Source organism: Bubalus bubalis, chromosome 4 (genome assembly GCF_019923935.1).
Source record: "Bubalus bubalis isolate 160015118507 breed Murrah chromosome 4, NDDB_SH_1, whole genome shotgun sequence".
NCBI lineage: Eukaryota > Metazoa > Chordata > Mammalia > Artiodactyla > Bovidae > Bubalus > Bubalus bubalis.
Genome location: NC_059160.1, coordinates 80359024 through 80379695, shown reverse-complemented (window position 1 = coordinate 80379695; position 20672 = coordinate 80359024). Strand labels below are relative to the sequence as shown.

Sequence of the window (20672 nt, the reverse complement as noted above, 5' to 3'; positions counted from 1 at the left end):
GTCTCTCAGTCATGTCCGACTCTTAGTGACCCCATGGACTGCAGCCCACCAGGCTCCTCCGTCCATGGGATTTTCCAGGCAAGAGTACTGGAGTCCTAGGGGTTGCAAAGAGTTGGACACTACTGAGCGAATGAACTGAACTGAGCATGATCTTCAACAAATGCTTCCTGAAGACTAGACTGTGGAACTGTCTGTTAGAGAATAACTGTAGTTGGCATGATCTCTACCCTGGAAGTGTGATGATACAGAAAAAGCCAGTCTAAGTATAGATACATCTAGTGAGCATAGGAACCTACCTCCCTCTATGTTTACTGGGGGAAAATGGCAAAATGGAAAATGTGGTATAAGTAGGCTTTTTAGCGTAGTGAAAAGGAGTTTGAGAAAATTCATACAGGATGAGGTATGATAGAATTCTCTTTTCCAATTAATTAATGTTAGTAGAGAAACAGTTTGGCCAGAGGTAACTGACACTTTGAGTTGTTTGTAGGTCATAGAACCAAGTCCAGGGAATTTTTACATAGTTCTTTCTGCCACCATTCATCAGAATTTCAGTCTTAAATTCACAAAATACATTCAGTCTATTTTGAAAAATGATTCATGTATCTTTATATATCTTATCATTCCTTTGTCTTCAGCACTGTCATCTGTTCAAAATAATATAACTTCTCCTTGTTTCCAACATACCATGCTTAAGACTTTTCAGTCCTTTTATTGTCTTTTTTTTTTTTTTAATCTCCCTTGAGAACAGCATTTCTCAACTTTGACCCGATGGACAGTCTGGTCGAGATAATTTTCTGTTGTGGATGGTCCTCATCATTCTGGGACGTTTAGCTGCACCTGTGCTAGACACCAATAATACACCACCTCCCCTCAGCTGTGACAACCAAAAATGTCCTCAAATATGACTAAATTTCCCTGGGAAGAAAAACTGTTCCTGGTTTAGAACCATCATTTTAGAGCTCACATCATCTCACTGAGCCTGCTCGGTCTTCTGCTCTATTTCTTCAGGTCTAATTTGATTTATTTGCCTGGATCGTGGCCTAATGCTCTTTTTCCACAGATATCTGTTGCCTCATTACTCTGGACAATGATTACCTTCTTGCTTGACAATGACAGAGAACCAATGAAATTAAAAGAAAAATAATGACTTCCTTTTTATTATTGTTACTTTCTTTTCACACACACAGAAGCAAAATATCAGTTCAAATTCATAATACTTTCTAGTATGAGATATACGTGTTTCAAATTTAAACACATTTTTCAATAGAATTAGTATTTTCTTTTAGCCTTTTTTGAATGTTGTCTAGGCAGTCAGAACAAATGTGTTGCCGCATACCTGCAAATACACATATAACCTATCTTGCTAAAGGAGATCATTAAGAACTGCCTGAAACTGTGTAGACTTGACTTACTATGTCCAAATTTTGCTAAAAGTGTAGGGAGAATAAAGCAATTTGGATAATTTTGAGTGAACATAAAAATTTCTTTAAGACTTCCCTGTTATTACAGTGGATAAGAATCTGCCTGCCAATGCAGGGGACATGTGTTTGATCCTGGTCTGGGAAGATTCCATTATGCCATGGGGCAAATAAACAGTTACTGAGCACATGCTCTAGAGCCCCCAAGCCACAGCTACTGAAGTCCCTATGCCTAAGTCCTGTGCTTCACAACTAGAGAAGCCACTGCAATGAGAAGTGCGTGCATCACAAGGAAGAGTAGCCCCACCACCCCACCACCTGAACTAGAGGAGGCCTGCACACATCAAAGACCCAGAACAACTGAAAGTGAGTGAAATTTTTATAAGTTCATTAAATAAGATATAGAAAAAGTTAGGAGTAGAACTGCTGTTCAACTGCTGTCTAATAGTGTTGCAAATAATGGGAGGGAGATTATTTAAATAGATATAGACATGAGTACCAGCCAACGGATTGGAAACTGAAGTGGTGAGGACCACAGGGTCTGCAATCAAACCATCTTGGTTTCAAATCCTCTACCACCAGTAAGTTATATGACTTTGGATAAGCTACTTAACCTTTCAAATGCTGTTTCCTCATCTTGGAAATTGAGACAATCACAGTAATATATGCTCCATAGAGAACTACTATGAAGATCGACTGAGAAATACAAGAAAAACATTAGGCCCAATGCTTGCCAAACTCAATAAACTGTTGACTATTTATCACCCCTCCATTGTCCTCAGCAAGGAAATACCTAGAATCTTTTGTTTCAGGCTAGGTATTCAGTACAGCAAGCAGTGCAAAATATAAATCATGAAAAATGAGATCTGTAACCAGACAAAACTATCTGGCAAAATCTTCTGGAATTTTCAATGAAGAATGATTGCTCTACTATAAAAGTATTAGTAATAAACCACCATTTGCCAGATCTTGTGCCAGGCACTTTATAGGCATTCTCTCATAGAATTCTCACAAAAATACTATGACGTACCCCATGTTGCAAACCCAATGAAGTAACTAGTGAAGTAGGTGAATTACTAATAAAATTTTACCAAGGGGGAAATATGAAACTTAGAGAGGCTTAATGACTGACTCAGAGTCACAGAGTAAGAAATGAAAAAAATTGAGCCCAGAGCTCCAGTTGTGGCAAAGTCTCTGAACAATTTATATGATATTTATGAATTCAAAACAGGTATGTAAAATCTTCTACTTGAATTATAATTTTAACTTTTATTTTTAATTAGAAAAAGAGCTAAGTCATTTCAGTGGCAATACCAGAATTAGAAAGTTAAAGAAACTTAAACTTAGATAGTGGCTCTGACAGGGCAAATTGACGAATAGTTGACAGAAAATGACTCAAAGTAGATGTCAAAAGTTCTTGAAAAAAAAATCTGCATATCAGGTATCACCATGGGAGAGGCAAAAATGATATGTTATAAATACATTTTTTTTGGTAGTGTCTCAGGTCTTTTCTAGAGCAAACGGGGTTAAAAATTAGTAAGTAAAATGATGCTGCTTTTTTATTTACTCTAAAGGAGAAGTAGCTACAGGATTGGAAAATCAAAATAAAAATCATTTTATATTTGGACTTGAAAAATTTATGTATTTGCCATACAATTTTAACAGAATAAAAGAATGCCAGATAAATTATAAGCTAATTATAAGCTTATTGTATCAAAGTTCCAAAGTTACGACATTTGTAATTCATATATATGTATAAATATAAGAATACTTAACATCATTTCATAAATTCAAGTTCAAATGAAACATTTACTGACCTTGATTACATAGCCATACAATACTCGGTGAATATTTATTTGAATAGTGACAGGATAAATAACATGACAGGTAAATTATATAGTTAACCTTTAAGTCTTTTTCTATAATCAGTATTGTTTACTTACAGCTTTAAAATTAATAGCTCCATTTTAAAATTAACTAATTCAAAAGCCTTACATAAAGCAAGATTATAAATGTAATATTATTCATGTATTTAAATTTTATAGGTCACTATAAATTCTTAAAGGAAATGCACATCTTCAAAAATATAGTTACTTTTCCCCTGATAATTATATGAATATAATTGGAAGAAGTATAAAGAAAAAGATTAAATCATACATCTTAGATATAAGGAAATATAGTTGTTTAGTTTCATAAAACTTCAAGTTCCAGAGTCCATGGTGTGAAATTTGAAACCTTATGTAAGGTTGCCACATAGTGGCAAGATCAAGGATAGCAAGCTAAAATCAAGAATGCTTGATTATTGAATATAATATATTATTGAAATCAAACTAGAAAATACAAACAGATTCTTAAATTAAAAGTTTAAATTTTGATGTCTATATTCTTCATAAATTAGAGTTTGTTATTAATTTTTAGCAATTTAAATGATTTAAATACGATGATGATGATAGGTTTGTTAACTGCGATAACTACCAGGTTATTTTTTTCCAAATAATTTATATTTTAATTTTAAACTCATAGGGTAGCTATGATTTTAGATCAGTGCCTGTGTTTGTCTTTTTTTTCTACAAAAAAATATAAAGGGCTTTCTTTTATTATGTGTAATGTAATACAGGCAAAATTCTCTGTCAATAAATTTTTTAGGAATTTCACATGTTCTGAGTCCTTGCATAGTTACTTAGTTATGCCAATGTCTGAGTCATAATCTTGATGATAGCCTTTAAAAAATAATTTTTGCTGAGCCTACAGTTGTCACGTCAGTCAGTCCACAATGCTTTTAGTTGGGCTTCTTTGACCTCCAATGGAATATGGATACACTTCAAAATGTTACAGTCTAACAGGTATTTCTGTAAGTAAAGGAAACTACATTGTTACTCCTCAAGGCATTTCCAGTGATGTAGGCTTACAGAAAAAGCCCCATCAAAATAGATCTCAATAGTGCCTGCAGTTGTCTTATTCAGTGTTTTCCTTACTCTAGTGCGTATCACTGTTTCTGCCATAGTATGGGTTCAATACTATACTTTTAAGTGAATACATGATATTTAATAATTAAAATGCTGCCAGAATTAAATAAAATATAAAAATATGATTTTAAAATCTTCAACATTATATAGTGATGTATTTGATAGTGCAACTTGGATAATAGACAAATGCAAGCGGCTGTGATCCTCTCCTCACATTTGCTTTCCCCGTACCTGCCATCACTGTTATGTGTTCACTAACTGAGTTTTAGATTGGAAGAGCCTCTTCTTCTGAGAGTGGTCTATCCGTAACCTCAGAAGCACTTGCTAGCATTAGGACTATCTTACAAAAGGTGGATCAGAAACATTTAGCAGTGAAGTGTGACTTTGAAATTTGCTTTGAAAGAGAAGGAAGATGCAAGGGAAAGTGTTAAAGGTCTTTTTTAGGTTCAAAAGACTGAATTAAGTTTAACAATTTATTTTAAAATACATTTCTTGTCTGGTTTTTTTAATTATTTACAGAATTAAACCGACTTGTCCATCTACAAAGTGCTAAAAATGTGCCTTTGCTTTTACTCCTTGGAAGAAAAGTTATGACCAACCTAGATAGCATATTAAAAAGCAGAGACATCACTTTGCCACAAAGGTCCATCTAGTTAAGGCTATGGTTTTTCCAGACATCATGTATGGATGTGAGAGTTGGACTTTTAGAAAGCTGAGCACCAAAGAATTGATGATTTTCAACTGTGGTGTTGGAAAAGACTTTTGAGAGTCCCTTGGACTGCAAGGAGATCCAACCAGTCCATCCTAAAAGAGATCAGTCCTGGGTGTTCACTGGAAGGACTGATGTTGAAGCTGAAACTCCAATTCTTTGGCCACCTGATTCGAAGAGCTGACTCATTTGAAAAGACCCTGATGCTGGGAAAGACTGAAGGTGGGAGGAGAAGGGGACGACAGAGGATGAGAAGGTTGGATGGCATCATTGACTCAATGGACATCAGTTTGTAAACTCTAGGAATTGGTGATGGACCACTTCAGTACTCTTGCCTTGAGAACCCTATGAACAGTATGAAAAGGCAAAAAGATAGGACATTGAAGGATGAACTCCGCAGGTCAGTAGGTGCCCTATATGCTCACCAATTCAATGGACATGGGTTTGGGTGGACTCTGGCAGTTGGTGATGGTCAGGGAGGTCTGGCGTGCTACAGTTCATGGGGTCGCCAAGAGTCAGACAGGACTGAGCGACGAACTGAACTGAAGGGAGGAGGCCTGGCCTGCTGCAGTCCATGGGGTCACAAAGAGGACACGACTGAGCAACTGAACTGAACTGAACTGAAGTTGTATATTTAGCCAGTGAGTATGATTTCTGCCACTGATTATTATTATACTCCTTATTTGGTGAAATGAAGCTGAAACTAAGTCCCTTAGGCCAGAGCATTGGCCTGCAGTTAGGGTCTGTTCTGGCTTCTCTGAGAGGAAAGCATGAAGCTCTGTGGTTAACATCCAGAAGGAAGGAGTACAGTGAATGAATGATGATCAAAGACTTTTACATCATTCAGTTCAGTTCAGTTGCTCAGTCTTGTCTGACTCTTTGTGACGCCATGGACTGCACCACGCCAGGTCTCCCTGTCCATCACCAATTCCTGGAGTTTACTCAAACTCATGTCTATTGAGTTGGTGGCGCCATTTAACCATCTCATCCTCTGTCGTCCCCTTCTGCTCCCGCCTTCAATCTTTTCCAGTATCAGGGTATTTTCAAATGAGTCAGCTCTTTGCATCAAGTGGCCAAAGTATTGGAGTTTCAGCTTCAACATCAGTCCTTCCAATGAACACTCAGGACTGATCTCCTTTAGGACGGACTGGTTGGATCTCCTTGAAGGCCACGGGACTCTCAAAAGTCTTCTCTAACACCACAGTTTAAATTTATCAATTCTTTGGTGCTCAGCTTTCTAAAAGTCCAACTCTTACATCCATACATGACTCATGGAAAAACCATAGCCTTAACTAGATGGACCTTTGTTGGCAAAGTGATGTCTCTGCTTTTTAATATGCTGTCTAGGTTGGTCATAACTTTTCTTCCAAGGAGTAAACATCTTTTAATTTCATGGCTGCAATAACCATCTGCAGTGATTTTGGAGCCTCCCAAGAATAAAGTTTGCCACTGTTTCTACTGTTTATCCATCTATTTGCCATGAAATGATGGGACCAGATTCCATGATCTTAGTTTTCTGAATGTTGAGGTTTAAGCCAATTTTTACATCATTATCAGCCAATTTAATATTAATTTCTTAATTAGGATTTCAGTTATTTCTTCATGAGCTTCTTTTTTCTTTTTTTCCTCTCCCCTCCCCCAACTTCTCTCTCTTTGTCTTCTTTCCTTCCTCTCTCCTTTTCTCCCTTCCTTCCTTTCTTCCTTCCTCCTTTAATTTCTTTCTTTTGAAATGTTTATTTGAATCAATCAACAAAAAGAAACTATCATTTTAAAGAAAATAGAGGCTCGGCATTTGAAGTTTCAGCTTTATTTGGGCAATTTATAACTGCCAATTCATTTTTATAGACTCCACTGCAGCTAAAAGTAAGTACTTATATAAATTATACTTGCTGCATTTTAGACATTATTCAGTATATAACACCAAGTAACTAAAATTCAAAGTCTACTTTAAAAAAAAAACAACAAACCTCTATTTTGTTTACTTTTTTTTTCTTCAAATGAATGAAAACTGAGTGGTATTTGCTTTTCTTGCAAAACAAAACATAATGTGAAGAAATTATCAAAGACAATGGTACCAAATTTACTTATGTTGGTCATGCTTATGATTAAGCACATCAAAATAGGCATATAAGGAAAAAGTATCACATGTTCTGTTAAAATTGTCTTCCATAAATTCCCAGTTGTTTAGTTTTAAAGTGTAAATTTGGTTCAGAAACTGAAAGACAGTAGATTCTCTGTATATGCGCAGTTGTACCTAGATCTGTTAGATTAAAAAGAAAGAAACTGGAATTACAGCGGACATATGGAAGGCATAAATATTGATACTGTGTTGATAATTGTTTTATGCATCTATCTAATAAAGAATTAAGAATAAGTCTTTTCAGCCCATTAAAATCAGTCTCAATCTGACTGAATGCTTGTTTTGGCTTTTTAAAGTGTGATGTTCTAGATGAATTTTTTAAGGATAGTTAGACAATTTGAATGTAGAAGGAAATGGCAACCCACTCCGGTATTTTTGCCTAGAGAATCCTGTGGACAGAGAGGCTGGTGAGCTGCCATCTATGGGGTCGCACTGAATTGGACAGGACTGAAGCGACTTAGCAGCAGCAGCAGACAATTTGAAAGTATAATATTATGATTCCCTGGTGGCTCAGACAATAAAGCATCTGCCTGCCATGTGGCAGACTTGAGTTCGATCCCTAGGTTGGGAAGATCCCCTGGAGAAGGAAATGGCAACCCACTCCAGTATTCTTGCCTGGAGAATCCCATGGACAGAGGAGCCTGGTGGGCTATAGTCCACAGGGTCACAAAGAGTCAGACACGACTGAGCGAGTTCACTTCACTTCACATGTATCAAACTTCAGATTTCATAGGACTTGAAAAATCTTAAATACTATACTGAGTTAACTCAAACTTATTATAACTGACTTCTAAAAGAAGTAAGTTAGTTTCTTAACTAAGCATATGGTCTAGATAGATCTTTAGGCTCCTAAACGATTGCCTTCCTAGAGAACAGACTGACAGGAGCAGTGATCAATTTGCACTTTAAATTCATCATAATTTAAGGAACCTTATCAGTGCAATGGAGAAGGAAATGGCGACCCACTCCAGTATTCAAGCCTGGAGAATCCCATGGACGGAGGAGCCTGGGGGGCTACAGTCCACAGGGTCGCAAAGAGTCGGACACGACTGAGAGACTTCACTCATCAGTGCAACCAAGGGTGTTCCTACAGAAGTTGTTATTCCTGCATTACCCCCTCCTCCTTTTCCTTTGTTTTCTTTATTTCTATACAGTGACATCACCATGCTTCCTATTCTTAAAATACAGCCATTTAGACCTTTAAAAATCACATGAACTACTTCTCCAAACCTTTCCATGTATCAGTCAGTTCAGTCGCTCAGTTGTGTCCGACTCTTTGCGACCCCATGAATCACAGCACGCCAGGCCTCCCTGTCTATCACCAACTCCCAGAGTTTACTCAAACTCATGTCCATCGAGTTGGTGATGCCATCCAGCCATCTCATCCTCTGTCATCCCCTTCCCCTCCTGCCCCCAATCCCTCCAGAATCAGGGTCTTTTCCAATGAGTCAACTCTTCGCATGAAGTGGCCAAAGTACTGGAGTTTCAGCATCAGTCCTTCCAATGAACACCCAGGACTGATCTCCTTTAGGATGGACTGGTTGAATCTCCTTGTAGTCCAAGGGACTCTCAAGAGTTTTCCAACACCACAGTTCAAAAGCATCAATTCTTCAGTGCTCAGCTTTCTTCACAGTCCAACTCTCACATCCATACATGACCACTGGAAAAACCATACCCTTGACTAGATGAACCTTTGTTGGCAAAGTAATGTCTCTGCTTTTCAATATGCTGTCTAGGTTGGTCATAACTTTCCTTCCAAGGAGTAAGTGTCTTTTAATTTCATGGCTGCAATCACCATCTGCAGTGATTTTGGAGCCCCAAAAAATAAAGTCTGACACTGTTTCCACTGTTTCCCCATCTATTTCCCATGAATTGATGGGACCAGATGCCATGATCTTAGTTTTCTGAATGTTGAGCTTTCCATGTATATATTTTGTCTATTTCTTACCAACAACAACAAAAAAAATAAATGACCTAAAATCATCATTACAGGAAAGGATAAGTTCTGTGCTCTTACTTCATTTGAAATGAAGTCACTTAGAACCTAAAGTATAGATATAGTGAGGTAGAGCGCACATTAATATAAAATTGTATTACAATAAAGAGAAAATGGACATAATGAGGGCTTTCCTAGTAGTCAGCTGGTCACCTGCAATGCAGGAGACCATGATTCGATTCCTGGGTCAGGAAGATCCACTGAAGAAGGGATAGGCTACCCACTCCAGTATTGTTGGGCTTCCCTAGTGGCTCACTACCAAAATCCTCAGGGCTAATCATTTTTAGAAAGGTTCAATACTACGATTAATTTAAGGAGGCCCATGAAAAAAATATTGCCTGTTTTTCAGTCTCAAGTATATGATTTAGTAATAAGAATTCCAATGCAGACACATGGGTGTTATCAGAATGTTAATAAGATGAAAATAAGGACATGCCATAAATAAAACACGTACCATAAAATTCCGCTGGTAATGAATGTTCTCTTTGTTAAAGTCGATCACATAACCGTTGAAGGACCAAACAAATGTCAGATCCAGGGCAGGATCAAAGGAAGCGGCACACTGCATGGTGGCATTTTCTCCAACAGTGATATCAGCATTAATCGGGGCCAATATAATTCGTGTGGGATCTAAATATTTTTAAATAGAGGAGTAAAGCACATTTCAAAAAAGTAGGAGACACCATATTATCTGGTATATTACAAAATAAAAATCAATATAATTGAATTCCCTGGGCAAAGGAGTAAGATGTCTACTAATCAAATTCCAGAAACAGTTTCATCAAGCAAGAGATTTGCCCAGAAGGCTTTTGAAGTGGAAGCATCAATACATGAATTGTCTTATAAGCTTAGTACAGAATCACATGTCTTATGGCACATTAGAAACTAAGCATTGTTAAACTTTAAAAAAAATGTAAAATTAATCAAATGTTTTCTTACCTGTGATAACAAGAGTCCCAGTGCTATTAGCCTTCCCTTTATTATTTTCCACAAAGCATGTATAGACACCTCCATCACTCCTTGTAATGTTATTGATTTCCAAGCTGCCATCTTCCCAAATGAGTATTCTATGAAATGAAAAAAATACATACTTCACAAAATTAATTTAATGAAATATGCTATTATTCTATGTATTAGTTTAAAAACACTAACATCTTTGTATCATTAACATTTTATATAAATTCCTTGACAGAGACTTTTAAAAGATGAAACATTCTGCCTTTGTTTAGAACATTCTTTCCCAACATCAAATTGTTTTGGGAAGCAATCTTCATCTTTTTCTTGGACTATCACAGTAATCCTATCTTCCTGCTGCCATCCTTGTCTCTCCACAGTCTCCTTTCCCACATGTCAGCCAGACATGAAGATATGTCATATAACTAATATCACATCACTCTCTGGCTCACTGATGTCACTCCACAGCTCAGGACCCTCCAGTGACTTTTCCACCTCATGCATAGTAAGGGCCACAGTCCTCAAATTGTCCTTTCAGGCCCAGTACAATTTCACAGTTCATTTCCTACATTCTTCAGGGTTTCCCCCAGTGGCACCTTCAGGAAAGCTTTGCCTTATAACTCCAGATATTACGACATGCACACAGGCACACATGGCTCTGCTACTGTCCTGGCATTCCTCATGCTATCCTTGTTCCCAGAATTTTTCTTCCTAATACATATTTCATCAGAAAAGTACTTCAGTTTTACTTATTTATCTATCTTTGCATTAGATGTCATGAATTTTTATCTGTTTTGTTTTTAGTCCTGTCTCCAACTAGGTAACATATCGATTAACGTTTATATATTCATTAGGAAAAAACAAAAAAAAAATACTATTTTCCAGAAACTCCTTAAGGAGGGAGACATGGAACAATGAAGAGGCACTCAAACAAGCTGATTTTGAATATATGAACTACATGGAGTCTGACTGAAGCAGTGGCTGTCTACACACCACTGTAAATGATGTTTAAACCACTGTGAGATAGACTTAGACAAGTCACAAGCCTGAAAGATATGAGTCCAGATCTTCCAGGAAAGTGACCTCAGAACTTCAGACTTGGAAGTTAGAACAGACTGTTATTTCCACAGTTACAGAGAAATACAAACATATTTTATTTTTAGAAACTTTCAAACAAAGATATTGTAAAACCTCTCTTAGTGAAAGCTTCTGTATAAATTACTGCTTAGGAAATTCTTCTATGAATGTAAACTAAATCTTTCATACTAACAGAACTTAAATCTATTCCCTCTGCCTGTCTGCCTCTTCCTTAGAGCCAGGAGACCAAAAACTCATTTCTTATAACTTTTACGTCTAATTCATACTATATTAATATCACATATATTATTATATATCATACATGATTTATATTACATATATTAATACTTTGTATATTATTATATAACTTTATTATATAATGTTTGCACTTAGAGTCATTATTGGATTATCTGTCCCTGGATTTTTACTTTATTTTATAAACCTTTAAAATTGTTTTCCATTCTGGCTATTACAGGATATTGACTATTCTGTGCTTTACAGTAGGACCTTGTTGTTTATCCAGTCTGTATATAATAGTTTGCATCTACTAATCCCAAACTCCCAACCCATCCCTCCTCCAACCTCCTCCTCCTTGGCAACAAGTCTTTTCTCTGTGTCTGTGAGTCTGTTTCTGTTTTGTAAGTAAGTTCATTTGTGTCATATTTTAGATTTCATATACAAGTGAAATATATGTCTTATTTTTAGAAAATATGATATAAACAGTCGCAGAAGCCAGGAACCACATGGTCTTTAATAAATTAGTCACTTGTTGCCAAAATTATCTCAGTATAATCCATGAAGCATGGTTCTGAGAAATCCATGGTTGCAGAGGCCTATGACATGAGTCCTCATAGGAATCAGAGCAAAATTTTCTTCATTAAGGAGAGAGAGCTAACGGTGCAGCCAATAGGGAACGCCATGCCCCAGGCTGTTGTAGTAGTGAATACCTGAGAATGGAACTACCTTTAGATTACGGTCTGTATCATTCTTCGTCTGACTGCTAAAGTTTCAATGCTATATTGCATAAGTTGACTTTTCCTTTAACACTAATTCTTCAGGTATTATTTTGTTAAAGTCTTAATAACTCTTAGTTAAACATATTAACTATAAAAGTTAATGTGTTCTGGGAAACAGCTGCTGTCCCTGCCTACCCCTTCCCACTCCATTTCTGTCGTATACACAGTCATACCTGCGATTATCCTAACAAGAGAAATACGTTCATTTCATATCAACATGGCACAAGTTCAAAGTTCTAGCTTAGAGATCACTTGAGATATTTTCAGAAGGTTACTTAAACCTTTCCAGGCTTTGCTGCTGCTGCTGCTAAGTCGCTTCAGTCGTGTCCGACTCTGTGCGACCCCATAGATGGCAGCCCACCAGGCTCCCCCGTCCCTGGGATTCTCCAGGCAAGAACACTGGAGTGGGTTGCCATTTCCTTCTCCAATGCGTGAAAGTGAAGTCGCTCAGTTGTGTCTGACTCTTCATGACCCCATGGACTGCAGCCCACTAGGCTCCTCTGTCCATGGGATTTTCCAGGCAAGAGTACTGGAGTGGGGTGCCATTGCCTTCTCCTTCCAGGCTTTAGGTATATAAAAATGGAGATGGTAGCATCCATCTTACATTCTTTATTGGATTATTATAAGAAGATTTATATTTTACATTTTTGCCGGAATATTTTTTAAAGCAAAGGCTACTTTCCCCCTCCCTTATTTAGGCCTCTAGACAGATTTCCATTACTCGTAGATGAAGCCAAGTCCCTCAGCACAAAAAACATTGCTGATCATCTGGCTTACTATGTGTCATCCCTTAACACTCTTCATTTTCCTCTAAAGACAGCCACACTGATTTTAGTTCTTACAATCTTTATACATCCTCTGCCCTCTGCCTTAGTGCCTTTGCACATACTACACTCCCTTGAATGAAATATTTCTTGCTCCTCAACCTTCATATCCCACTTCTCTTATTTCCCAGCGTGACTTGCTTCTCCCCATACTTTAGTACTCAATATAATCATAACTTCTTCTGGGAAACTTATAAAAACCATTCAGTTTGGCTTTTATGCAAATAATCTATGCAAGCTATATGCTTTATGTTTTATCCCAAAGCCTCTAAAATACTGATAGGTAGTTAGGAAGATTAGAAGTTCCTGTTCACTTTGGAAGATGGGAAGAGGTGACTTGTACTTTGAAATCACCTTTTATTTCCCCACTGAAATGTTTAATAGACTAATCACATAAAATTAAATCAAATATGAATGGCTATAGATGTGCTTGTTAGGGAAAAAATTAGATTCTGTTCTATTTCCCATTGTTAATTACTTTTGAAGTCGGGCAATTTATCACAAATCTCTGGGCCTCACTTTTAAAATATCCTTATAAATTGTAGATGTTTAAATGTTTATAATAGATAGGGACAGTGATGGGTAAGTATTTTGGTTTACCTTAGAACTGTGATATCATCTGTGGAGAAAAGTTAGAACAAAAATATTTACATTATGAATGTGAAAACAGGTTCTTTACAAAGTAAGCTTTTCTGAATACTGAAGCGCATTCTGGACTAACCTGCTGCTATTGACAAGCCGCTCTGTGCCTTTACTCCACAAAAATTTTGGTTTGGGTGCAGCTTTGGGTTTGCATTCAATTATAACCCGTCCTCCCTTAGCAGCCAGGATCTTTTTCTTCATAGGATTCATTTCAAAAGTTGGAGCCAAAGCTAAAAAGAAAGAACTAGTTATTTTCTTTTTTTGGTAAAAAGAAAAAAATTCTTCTATACTATAGCACTTTTTATTTCCTTTTGATTAATAATCAATAGAAAGGATTGTTGCTGTTGGTCATTGTGTCTGATTTTTGTGACCCCATGGACTGTAGCCCACCGGATTCTCTGTCCATGGGGTTTCCCAGGCAAGAATACTGGAGTGGGTTGCCATTTCCTTCTTCAGGGGATCTTCCCAACCCAGGGATCAAACCTGGGTCTCCTGCATTGGCAGGTGGATTCTTTACCACTGAGCCACTTGGGAAGCCAGAAAGGATTAATCTCACCAAATATTATCCACTATGACCAACAGACATTCCATACATAATACTAGTAGTTTTTCTTTGCTTTAATAACTTCACTAAGGTATATTTTATTTATCAAATCTTGCCCATTTTAAATATGCAATTCTTGGTGATAACTGGATTATTATAAATTTTAATTGCAGTCAAATGCTGTATAATTTTTAAGGTAACATCTAATTCAATTTTCTTGACTCAATTTCACAAGGGAAGTTAAGTGAAAGCCTGGAGGAAATTGAGCACCATTTTTAATGCTGACACATATTTATAATTAGTATTCTTTAAACACACTTTGAACAGTCTCTAGTTTACAAGTGAGAAAACTAATATCTATTAAGATTATGGAACTTGCCAAAGGTACAACAGGCAGAGGGTTATCAGATGGGAGTTAGATTTGAATCTAGTTCCATCTAATTCACAAGCATGCTCTTTTCAGTAAACTATAAGATTCCTCCTTCATTATACAAACATTTATTGAGCACCAACTATGTGCAGACACTATGAGATGCCTTAATAAACAGAAACCCCTGCATTTAAGACCAACCTACAAACAGCTATGGGAATGATGTTTTCAATTAACTGAGGAGTACATGATACATCTCCTTACCTCAAAGTATAGAACAATAATTATGAAAACAGGTTAGAGCCTAAAACCACTTACTTAATGATGTCTCACTTTCTTTAGTGTCTCCACATCTAGCTCATTTCTCAATCTCTTCATCTTCCCCCAGACTCTGGGGGAATTCCTTCTATTTCCACATATTCCAGTGATCTGTAACTGTCCTTTCTACAGCTTTTTCTGAGTCTAAGTATATCTTTATCCAAGTCTTAGTGCTTCATCATCTAGTTCCATGATTCTCAAATTTTATCTGAGCATCAGAACCATCGGAGGATCTCAGTAAAAATGCTGCTGAGATCTCAGTAGGTCTGGAGTGAACCTGAAATTCAGCACTTCTAGGAAGTGAGGAACGTACTCTGAGGAATACATTTCTTACGGAAAAGATTTAGGTTATTCCATTGTTCTTATAGTTTGTGTCTTATAATTGGCAATAAATATATAAGTAAACAACCAACTTGTGTTGTATACCTAACACAGCATGTGGTACTCTGTCTGCTGCTGCTGCTGCTGCTAAGTCGCTTCAGTTGTGTCCGACTCTGTGTGACCCCATAGACGGCAGCCCATCAGGCTCCACCATCCCTGAGATTCTACAGGCAAGAACACTGGAGTGGGTTGCCATTTCCTTCTCCAGTGCATGAAAATGAAAAGTGAAAGTGAAGTCTCTCAGTCATGTCTGACTCTTAGCGACCCCACGGACTGCAGCCTACCAGGGTCCTCCATCCATGGGATTTTCCAGGCAAGAGTACTGGAGTGGGGTGCCATTGCCTTCTCCGGGTACTCTGTCTAGGTTCAATAAATATTATGGGTAACATATTGTTTGTAAAATGAGAGAAAATGTAATAGAATTATATTTAAAAAGCCTAAATTCATCTATAAAATGAGAATTTTTCTTGAATCAGTTTACTTTTAATAAAATAGTTGCTTTTGTCCAGTCATTAGAATGACTTCATGCTTATGTAATATTTGAATTTCTAGTGACAGAATCTAGACTATGTTCATATATATGTGTATACACACACACACATATATATATACATAGGTATGTATGTATATTCTCTTTGCTCTTTATTGAGCTTATTATAGACTAATATATGGTACAGCAAACTCAATAATCATTTCATAGATAAATAAAAGTTAACTAAATAACTCAAGAAAGAAGAATGAGAAACACCATTTCTACAGGCAATAAACAAAAAAAAATATTGAAACAAATATAAAGATGCCCAGGAACTGATCTCAATCTCAAAATGCTCAGTTTGCTTAATTACTACATTAATAGACATTCAATGATTGGAAGATTTTTGGCTTGAAGACAAAGAGATCTTTCAATCTGAACTGTTGTATTTTCTTATCATTTTGTAATGTATAACAATTACGGTCACCCAAAGCTGGTGCTCTGGGAAAACCCAGAGGGATGTGATAGAGAGCGAGGTTGAAGGGGGGCTCAGGATGGGGGGTACATATGTATGCCAATTTATGTGTATGTGTTGCAAAAACCATCATAGTATTGTAAAGTAATTATCCTCCGATTAAAAAACTGATAAACTGATTTTTTTAAAAAGAAGAAATTACAACAGAAAACAAAAGAGTTTACATTTGGGAAATAATTGAAACTCACCTCATATCTTCTCTAAAAGTCAAATGATTTCTTTGTACTTTTCACCAAAGTGATACAGTATGAAGCCTAAGCCTAAACATCTGCTTGATACCCAAAGAAGCTAGATTGAATATATTAGTAAGGAATTTTGACTTTAAGGGGAAGAAATGGAATATGATCCTTAAAATTTAAGAAGAATCAGGGAAAGTTAAAATTAAGAAGGCCTCAACTCTTTTAAAAGATAGTTTTCTTTAATACTTTCTTATTATTATTTCACTGCCTTTCACATTCTTTTAGTGTCACTCAATTTGTAGTGGTACAACTGTTTTAAAGAACTAACCTTTGGTGTAGCAAAAATCAAATAGGCTGCACTGAGTTACTGCTTTGCTGCTGCTGCTGCTGCTAAGTTGCTTCAGTTGTGTCTGACTCTGTGTGACCCCACAGACGGCAGCCCACCAGGCTCCCCTGTCCCTGGGATTCTCCAGGGAAGAACACTGGAGTGGGTTGTCATTTCCTTCTCTAATGCATGAAAGTGAAAACTGAAAGTGAAGTCACTCAGTTGTGTCCGACTCTTAGCGACCTCATGGACTGCAGCCTACCAGGCTCCTCCACCCATGGGATTTTCCAGGCAAGAGTACTGGAGTGGGGTGCCATTGCCTTCTCCGGAGTTATTGCTTTATCTTTTCAGTAATCATATCCACAAGAGGAAGCCTGCTCATCTGGATTAATTACTTGAAATATAACTAAACTCAATGATAGCCACTTCAAGTAGTATGAAAAAGGCATGATATAGTAAGGTGCTATTTAAGGTAGTTGTAATGAAAATAAGAATGTAAAAAAAAATCTCAGAAAGATATATAGGGTAAAAATGAGAAATTTAATAGATATAATAGGGGAAAAGGATGTAATGGATTGTTTCATTCTATAGAACAGTAAACATTTCAAGAGGAAAATGTGTGGATGAATGAGAAATAATGACTTTAATTTCAGACATGCTAAGTTTTGGATATCTATGAATTTACCCAGATGACCATTTCTGCTAAGAAGTTTTCACACTGAGATAGAAGCTGAGGATAAAAATCTGACCCAGAGATTTACATCAAGGGGTCATTGACAGTTAATGGGAGAAGAAGATATCATCCAGGATAATTTTAATTTCAAAATAATAATAATTCAGGAATAATATTATAGAATATGTGAAAGAATGAGGAAGAAAATGGAATGCAGACAGAGGAATGGAACTCTGGAAAACAGCAATTTCAACTGAGCAAAGGAAGGGATGAAAAGGAAAAAATGAAGTGATCAAGAAGAAATAATATAGGAAGTATCAGCATTGAGTCACTAAACACAAAGGAGAGGAGAATTCGAGAGGAAAACATGCTCAGAAAGAGAGGCATCTTGAGAGATATGCACATACACATTTACACACTCACACACACACACACAAAGAGAAGGGCTGTGTGTTGAGTACAGAGGTAAAGGGATTATTTTTGGACAAGAGGACGTATACATCATCCTCTGGATAAAGAGTATCTAAAGGACAAGTATAGTAAAGATTCAGATAATTTTGAATGAGGGATAGGAAGTTGAAACATTTTATCTCCATGATTTTCAATATTCATGAAGAAGAAACTCAGTGTGGGGTAAGGGGACTGAGGAATGTGCTGAAGGTTTTGAACAGCAATTGTAGGATATGAAACCCAGGGACTGATAAAGCTACTGAGTGCCAAAGACTCTCTGAGGCTGCCTCACAGGCACTGAGGGAGCAGCTGTACTGTGCGATGTTCTGGCAGTGTTTAGTTGCCCAGACATAGGAGAAAGCAAGACTTGTAAAAATTGACATGTGTAAAGTTTGCTTTACCATTAAAAACATTTTAAAAACCTTTATACTCTACATTGCTTCCAATTTATTTACTATTCTTCAATGAAAGGAAAATAATACCATTCTAATACAAACCACATTTTAGAAATGCTTAATTTCTAATTCAAGAAACTGTTAATTCAAGAAAGTAATATGAAATTAAGTATAATCTAGATAACCCAAGATACTTTTTAATGTGTTGCTTTCTTGCTGATTGTTGACAGAAACAGAAAGTGATACTGACCCAGGATCTTCAACTCGGCATTTGCGTAAATTGCTCCATGTGTGTTTTCAGCTATGCACTGGTACATGCCAGCGTTTTCAAAGGTCACGTCATACAGCCTCAGTTCCCCTCTATGGTACTGGAAAGAACACAAAGTAAAACACGTCTCCTTGAAAAACTTTAACAGAAATGCTTTCATTTGGGTTTGGGCTTGGTTGTCTTCCATTTTAAGTACATTATTTTTCCCCCACTGTTAATTAAGTCGAGTGGAGTGGGGTTTTCATGGTATGGGGAAGTAAAACCCACTTACCATGCCCAATGGCTCTTGTTCTATTCATCCTACAGAGCAGAGAGTCCACCTTTTTCCCTCTCGGCCCAGCTGAGAGATTACAGTGGGAAGGTAGAGAAGAACCCCACTGCTGCTACTTGTCCCCAGGGCTAAAGGTAGGAACCTTCACTCTTACCTCTGTTTCTGTGGGGTCAGGGAAACAGTGGTAAGAAAAAGAGGACAATATCAGGTAGTGGAGATGGATGCAAAGGAAGAAGGGGGAAGTGGAACAAAGACAATAAGGAGAGAGAAAGAGAAGGTAGACATAAGATTATAGAAAACTGTTTAAGCTGAAAAAAGACACTTTATGTTCACTTTTTTGTTGTTGTTGTTGTTGTTTTTTTAAAGGAAACTTTTATATTTCAGGGCCTACATGCCACTAATTTTTCCCGGGATTATAGGAAATGTTACCTGAACATAGGCTCAAGAACTGCAAAGCACTTGAACACACATACCGAATATCCATTCTTCAGCCATCGGATGGTAGGAATGGGCTTCCCCGTGGCCACACAAGGCCAGTAGAGATCACTGCCTATATCCACTTCTGTGTCATTGATGTGTTCCACCCACTCAGGAAATGCTAAAAAGTAAAGAACATTGTAAATGCAAATGCAAGTCTCAGCATTCATCATCAACTCAAGATGACAAATCTTATAGTTTTGACTTTCTTCTGGAGAATACATCAGATACTCTCTGAGTCTTAGAATCAATGACAGAATCATTGAAGTTGTATATAGGTCTGTAGGTAAGCTTTACATCATTAGAGACAAGGTAATTCTAATTCAATTTATAATTGTTTTTCTATTTGTGAGCATGTTTTGTTGGAAAGCTGATTCATAAATAACGCTAAAATAACTGATCTTTTTCTAATAAATCTTTCAAACTGATATTTAAGGTTTGAAAGAATTATGTTTCAGTCTATTGTGTAAGAGGGATAGAGTCCAGTGCACAAGTGGAGGTGCTGTCCTCAGAGAATAGCTGACTCCAGAGTAAAAAGAGAGAAGGGTGGAGATGCAAGTGTTAGTAGAAACAGAACAGAAGTTTGTGAGAGTTCTAATTTAATTACTACCATTTTCTCTGTAAACTAGGAAGCCAAGTTATTAGCTGAGAGGAAGGTCGAAGAAGGAATTACTGTGGGTTTAATGGAAACCATGAAGGCATGATATGGTCATCTAATAAAATGAGAGAGTGAATAAATCTGGAGAAAAATAGTCTAGTTGCCAAGCAATATTAAGGGCCTATTTAAAGTTAGTGATGCAGTGATGTTTAACTAGACATAGGCTAATCAGTTTGGTAGTGTTCATTTCAAGTCATATTCAAGTTCCTTGGTTCTGACACTAAGGCAGAGAGCCAGAGTTTTCCAGTATGACTCTTTGCCAAAGTAGCAAGACCAAGTGGAGAGAGATGAGTGAGCTAAGTTGGTGTGCAGGGAAATGATAATGATTGAACCCAGGTTTAGGAAAGAGATGGCCAAGTTAGGGAAAGTGAGAGGAAGTTAAAACAGAGTAAGACTAACTGATTATAGTTGCTGGTAGATTAAAAGGATTGTAGGAATCTGGGTATTGAAGCTTGAAAGGTGGTGATCAGAGTTTAAACACTTAAACTTGAGATTGTAAAGGGATTGCATTTTTGGTAACAATAAGGTCTGAACCCTCAGCCTTAGGAGTGGATTGCTGAGGAAGATTGTAGAACAAGATCATTGGAAGGAGGAGTTCAAAGGAAGTGAGACAC

General features: G+C 37.0%; 1 protein-coding gene across 3 annotated transcripts in view; it reads right to left on the bottom strand.

Moving 5' to 3' along the window:
* CNTN1 (contactin 1) overlaps positions 1 to 20672 on the bottom strand; it is a 404810-nt gene that overhangs the window by 131707 nt on the left and 252431 nt on the right. For all 3 annotated transcript variants that reach the window (XM_006055954.4, XM_006055956.4, XM_006055955.4), the window contains exons 10-14: positions 19397 to 19521; positions 18635 to 18752; positions 13822 to 13972; positions 10169 to 10296; positions 9684 to 9859 (exon numbers count right to left, since the gene is read on the bottom strand). In XM_006055954.4, the coding sequence (XP_006056016.1) occupies positions 9684 to 9859; positions 10169 to 10296; positions 13822 to 13972; positions 18635 to 18752; positions 19397 to 19521 (698 nt within the window). The remainder of the gene's footprint in view (positions 1 to 9683; positions 9860 to 10168; positions 10297 to 13821; positions 13973 to 18634; positions 18753 to 19396; positions 19522 to 20672) is intronic.